This window comes from Nanorana parkeri, unplaced genomic scaffold (genome assembly GCF_000935625.1).
Source record: "Nanorana parkeri isolate BGI_ZX_2015 unplaced genomic scaffold, ASM93562v1 scaffold320, whole genome shotgun sequence".
Lineage (NCBI taxonomy): Eukaryota > Metazoa > Chordata > Amphibia > Anura > Dicroglossidae > Nanorana > Nanorana parkeri.
The window spans coordinates 282141-288573 of record NW_017306588.1 but is presented as its reverse complement, the minus strand read 5'-3'; the positions used below and the strand labels follow the sequence as shown (position 1 = coordinate 288573).

Sequence of the window (6433 nt, the reverse complement as noted above, 5' to 3'; positions counted from 1 at the left end):
GGCAGAGAGCCGTGACAGGATCGAGAGGTGAGCGAACGCCGGTATGTGTTCTCTCACCTCCCGATCTACTGAGCCGACCTGTGACAGTCTCATTGTCACAGGTCGGCTAGAACTATGAGGTGAGTGAAAAGCACCCCCCTCCCCCCCTCATAGTTCTCCTTTAATTGTTATTGTGCCTTAAAAGTTTTTTTTTAGAATGGTTTTTAACAATAATGATGTTTGTATATATTTGGGACGGCCGAGAATATCTGTAACTGTTGTACATCTACCGCGAATAATATCTTGGAATGTATAAAAAGTACTAAAAAGATGATATGTCACCTTCCTCTTCAGGGTTGTGAGAAGAAGAACCTAATGGTCATAAATCTTTTTTCAGCCTCATTTCAGATGAAGTCTGACAAGACACATTTTGAGATTTTACCCAAAGCGTCCTGCCATGAACAGAAAATAAATACATATAATAGAAGAATATTAATTAGGGATGCACCGATACCAAGTACCGGACTCGGCACAAGTACCGATACTTTTCCAGCTCCAAGACTAGACTAGAGAAACATTCAAAAGTTGGGAGGCAGCTGTCATGTGTAAGAAGCACACGGAGCTCCCGGGATTTGTACATCTCTGTTATAATGTATCATTTTGTTGTTATAAACATATATTCGGGATGCACAGATACCAGTTTTGCGAGTACGAGTACTGACACATTTTTGTTTCGTGTCATGTGACAGTTTTTCTAAAACAATACAGACTGATGATTTCAGGACAGCGGTGGAGCGCCAGAGCCTGGTCCCAGCTGCAACCGCTGCCACCCTGGGAGTTCGAGTGAAAATGGCAAGTATCGGCACTGGTATCGGCACTGGTACTCGAAAAGTTTTGGTGCGTCCCTAATATTAATAAAATAAAAAACACCAGATTTAGTTTTTTCTCAGGTCAGATACAAAACGTACAGTCCGTCTCGCAGGACACCGAGCCGTCGTTGGCACAGAACCGGGTCTCGATCTTCTTCCTCCCGAACTGCAGCATATGGGGGTCCGACAGCTGAGCTCTGCAGGTGTATCGGAAACGCTGTTCCTGGCGCGCCCCGCTCTGCGTGACGTTGATGGGCATCCAGGGCGTCCAAGGCGTGTTTCTGCGCACCTCCGGGCACGTTTCGGGGTTGCAGGTCCTGAATTCCTATAACGTAGAGGAGAACGGGATAAGTCCATGTGACCACAGAACAGATTGCACCGGCAGAAGAGGAACTGCTGGCCGATCACAGACAAGAAGAGGAACGGATTGTGCCCGCTGGGGCCAGACGCTGAAACGATTGCTCGGTAGGGTAAGTGAGGACATCTGTCTGCATATGATTGCCGTCTGGAACAACATACCTAAGAAAAATGGGGCTTTAAGTGTCCCGATATGTGGGAGGATATTAACAGAAAATGATTTAAAAATCTAAAGACTTTTATTCCCGTTCATATTTAATTAATCTCAAGATCACATTTCAGAAGATTATGCGCCATTAGAGAAACCCTCTTTCATTATACAAAGGTGTCTCTAAGTACAATGACCTCCTGCCGTCTCCAAGCCTCCCATTCGGCTGATATAAATTGTATCTAGTTGTTATCTCAAATATTCAATTATCTTTTGATTATTCCAAGCTGATACTTGTAGAGGGATGAGACGGCTTCTATTGCATTCAAGGTGCAGTGAGCACTGGCGGAACTACCAGGGTCGCAGCGGTCGCAATTGCGACCGGGACCTGTCGTTCCGCCCGTTGGTTCTATGTTGTCTAGGGTAGTCACTCTTTTTTTACCCATTGTATGTGATGAGTTTGTGTAGGACTTGCACATGGGCTTCGGGAGCGGAAAGCTGGGGACATGGAGGGGGAGATAATGGGGAGCTGGGGACATGAAAGAGAAGATAACGGGGAGCTGGGGACATGAAGGAGGAGAGTGTTTTTTTTCCCCCATGTCTAAATTTTGTTTAAAAAATCCTGATTAGGTCCGGATCAGCAGACGCGGTGCTATGTGTTTTGCCGCGTTTTTGATGCGTTCCAGTGGGGCCGTCAGTATGTTAGCTGCAGTTTTTGACGCGTTTTTGGCGCGTTATTGGTGCGTTTTGCGTTTCCGGACCGTTTCCTGACCGTGCAAAATGTGACCTGCAGTATTTTTCAGTCGTAACCTGAACGGACTGCGCACGTGAGAAACGTAGCCCATAAAACACATAGGGAGACATTGGGATGCATTTTTAGTGCAGGAGCGTACGGAATCAGGTCAGCACAGAAAATGGACGTCGTGTGAACAGGCCCTGATAACAGATAGATGTATGATAGATTTTTATGGGGTACTAACGGTGGCCTTTGGGGAACCTTATATTCCCCGCACCCCTTCCCCCAATCATGGGGCATGCTTGGATTTAGGTGTCGCAGCCTTTAAGAGCTGTCGCAGCCTCTACTCTGTGTTCGAGGCGTGAGCTCTGTGGATGGCTGAACCAATGGCAAAGCGCCATTGTTCCGAGCTGTCCAATCAAAAAAAAAAAAGGGAAAAAAACCCAGTGAGGACATCGATCTCGAGGCCTCAACAGTGACGAGCAAGTGAGGCAGGCTCCTCCCTTCCTCCTCCCCACACAGCTTGGTTAGCAAGCTGGGGGCGGGGGGGCTTCGGCGGGACGGGGGTGTGCCTCAGCCAGCGCAGAAGGCGTGGCGCGTCACTGTTAGGCCTTGTTCACACCAAGCGCGGATCAGGTGCAGACCGGATCAAAACTGCGTCCAATGTATTCCAATGGTATTTTTTGCTCCAGTTCACCAGTTCCAGAGCAGGTACAAAAACTGCAGCAGGCTCTATTTTACCTGCTCTGGATCTGCAAACGCATCAAAAACGCATGCAAATGCCTGCAACGCAATGAAAGCCCATTTTAAACTTTAAAAAAAAAAGCACATTTTTTTTAAAGCCAAAAACGCGTAAAAAACACATCTAAAAGACTAGCGTGCGTGTGCCGAAACCTGACCCGATCTGCTCTGCATTTGGTGTGCACAAGGCCTTATTGTATCAATGTGATTTTGTAGCTCTGTCACCTCCTTTTATCTCCCGAAGAAGCAGATTTAAAAGGAGAACTATGGGGGGGTGGTTTCCACTCACCTCATAGTTCTAGCCGACCTGTGACAATGAGACCGTCACAGGTCGGCTCAGTAGATCGGGAGGTGAGCGAACACATACCGGCGTTCGCTCGCCTCTCGATCCTGTCACGTCTCCCTGCCGTGACAGGGGGAGGGGCTGGATTCCCCCCTCCCCGCTCCGATCCTCCAGCGCTGACTGGCGGAATGGACGGGGGAGGGGGCGGGTACAGCTGGCTCTGCCTCTAGATAGGCAGAGCCAGCTGTCACTCACGCAGCTGGGCGGATCCCGACGTCTAAGTCGGGATCCGCTCCGGCTGCGGCGTCTCAGTATACTGCGAGATGTAGCTCCCTATATACTGAGCTTAGGGTGAGGGGAGGACGCTAGTTTGTGTCCTCCCGTTACCCTAACGAGAACTATGGGGAAAAACACTGACCCCATAGTTCTCCTTTAATGTCCGGGGGAAACGCGTCGAGAAGTGGTCTCATCTCTTTGCAATTATCGGCTCGAATAATTGAAAGGTAAGGGAATATTTGAGATTAACAAGTAGATACAATGTATATGAGCTGAACAGGGGGGGGGCTTGGAGACCGTGGGAGGTCATTGTATTTTACAGATCACTTTGTATAATGAAAAAGAGGATTTCATAAATGGAATCCTGGGAAATGTGACCCTAATAATGCGATCAGGCAGTCCCTGAGATACAAACAACCGACTTACATCCGACTCCTACTTACAAAACAGAGGCTATTACTGTACAGCGGGGGTGGTTGTAATGCTCCCGCGCTCGTGCCGACGAGGAGCGCTCGCCTTTTTGGGTCTGGTTCGTATTACTGTACTTACATTACAGGAAGTTGGCTCCTGTTAGACGTGCAGGCGAGGGGAGGGGTTCCCGCCTCTTCTTCCGGGTCACTGTGAGGTTTTTTACTGCTGTCTGTATCCTCATCAGAAAGATTTATTCTCACTTCCTGTCCTTGAGACAAGAGGAAGTGAGAGGAAATATAGCCCTAGTAAGAGGAATTCACTCCTGAAAGGCTGGGTTCACACACAGGCATATCGAATATGCGCGTTTGTCGCACGATTCGCGGTAAAAAAAACCCGTGACTTGGTTTACGAGGGCTACCTGGCTGTATCCCAATGGAAACGCGTGACAAAAACGCCCCAAAGAAGCTCCTGTACTTCTTTGGGGCGTAGGGCGTTTTGTAGCGCGTTCCTACGGCCTGTAATACGCCCAGGTGTGAACCACGCCCATAGGAAATAAATGGGATTTCGGTGGTTGAGCGTTTTGCAGAGCGTAGGAACGCGCTACCAAACACCCAGGTGTGAACCGGGCCTAAGAGTCATCATGGGGAAAAAAGGTGTCACCACCGAAGCTTTATCACCAATCCTGGTTTCCACGGCAACTCAAACATGTCACAATTTTATTATCACAGGGACAGAAAGTGAGGTGAAATCTTATGAACAGGGGCACAAACTTTACTTCCCTATGCTATAACAAAAAAATAAATACATTTTTGGCTGGAGTTACACTTAAAAAACTGTACCTGTTCCAACTGACATACAAATTCAACTTAAGAACAAACCTACAGAACCGAACTTGTTTGTAACCCGGGGACTACCTGTACTCTCATATATTGGTGCCCTTAAAGGAGAACTACGGGGTCAGGGCTTTTCCCCATAGTTCTCCTTAGGCTAACGGGAGGACACAAACTAGCGTTCTCCCGTCACCCTAGGCTCAGTATATAGGGATATGTAAACAGATAAATCTGCGCTTCTGGAGAGAGGTGGTAGTTAGAATAAATGAATGAATCCACCCCCCTTCTGAGGAAGTCACATGACGAAACGCGTCGAGGAGGGTAGATGCTAATTTATCAGACACGAGGTTTAAACGCCTGTCTCTGTGCTGTTTTTAGCCGGCCGAAAATTCTTTTGCCTTGTAAGCCAATTTTTGAATAAAAGTCTATGGCTTTATATATTGCGCAATGAAGGTTCTTTCTTCTTCTTTTATCCATCCCTAAAAAACTCTGCGGGATAAACGGCAAAGCATTTCTTATCAGAAAAGATCGGACTCCTCATCCTTGAGTTATAGCCAACGGCATAGAGGAGAAAATCAATTGTTTCAGCTGCCGGGACTCGCAGAGAACACGTCTGTGCTAAAGCCTAATCACGGTATTACTTACTAAGAGCTTCTTACCAACTTCCTTTTGGTAAGTACCCACCTGAGAGGGGCAGTTCGGATCAACTTCAAGTACACTGCTATTTTTGCACATTTACCTCATAGTTCTCCTTTAAAGTCCCATTTTTAATTTCTATGTTTGTAGTTTGCAGTAAGGTATAATTGGGGGCGCGGCGTTGTTACTATAATCCATTCCAATCACACTAAGTTCTCCTAACCCAGCGACAATCGCTCCCCTTAATTTCTTCTCTTGTATTCATAGGAAGAGGAAGCGGGAGGAAATCCAAAAGGGATCTGTAAATATTGAGCCTTCTCATCCAAAACTGAAAGGAAACATTTGGCTGGAATTGGGGATTAACTGTCCCTAGGAGGTGAGAACTGAGGGGGGGGGGGGGTTAGCGCTGACTGGCGGAACGGACGGGGGAGGGGGCGGGTACAGCTGGCTCTGCCTCTAGATAGGCAGAGCCAGCTGTCACTCACGCAGCTGGGCGGATCCCGGCACAATTGTCGGGATCCGCTTCAGCTGCCGCGTCTCGCGGTATACTGCAGCGTCTCAGTATATAGGGAGCTGTAGCTCGCGGTATACTGAGCCTAGGGTGACGGGAGGACGCTAGTTTGTGTCCTCCCGTTACCCTAAGGAGAACTATGGGGAAAAGACTTAACCCCCATAGTTCTCCTTTAAACAACATAGTGGTCACATGACCAATTTCCATTTGATTCCACGGATTGCTTCAATTTGATTTGAAGATTGAATTTAAGATGGCGGCAGGGTGGTCACTGGTGGTCTAATATTAGAGGATATTGTAAACTAGCATCAGGCAATTAAAAAATAATTGGGCAATTAACTCGCCCCAAATAGGAGACTGTGTCCTGGTGGGTCAGATCGGATGGGGGGGGCACCAATCCTGAAGGATGGCATACACACCTGGGAGCAGCCGGGGCACGTGTTCCCATTCTCGCAGGTCCGCTGCCTGGTGTGGACCCCTCCTCCGCAATCGGCGCTGCACTTACTCCACGAACCCCAGGAGGACCAGAAGATGGGGACCGGGCAGGGGTTGTTCTCGTTGCAGAATCTGAAAGCAGAAAGACCAGTAAAGATCGGGAACCGAAATTCTTGCCGGCCGCTAGAGTGAGAATAGACCCGGCGACTTCTAAAAGAGCA

At 48.1% G+C, this 6433-nt stretch overlaps 1 protein-coding gene across 1 annotated transcript in view; it reads right to left on the bottom strand.

Moving 5' to 3' along the window:
* SEMA5B (semaphorin 5B) overlaps window positions 1-6433 on the bottom strand; it is a 297119-nt gene that overhangs the window by 30567 nt on the left and 260119 nt on the right. Inside the window, exons 16-17 of the mRNA XM_018558083.1 lie at window positions 6197-6344; window positions 948-1173 (exon numbers count right to left, since the gene is read on the bottom strand). Of these exons, the coding sequence (XP_018413585.1) occupies window positions 948-1173; window positions 6197-6344 (374 nt within the window). The remainder of the gene's footprint in view (window positions 1-947; window positions 1174-6196; window positions 6345-6433) is intronic.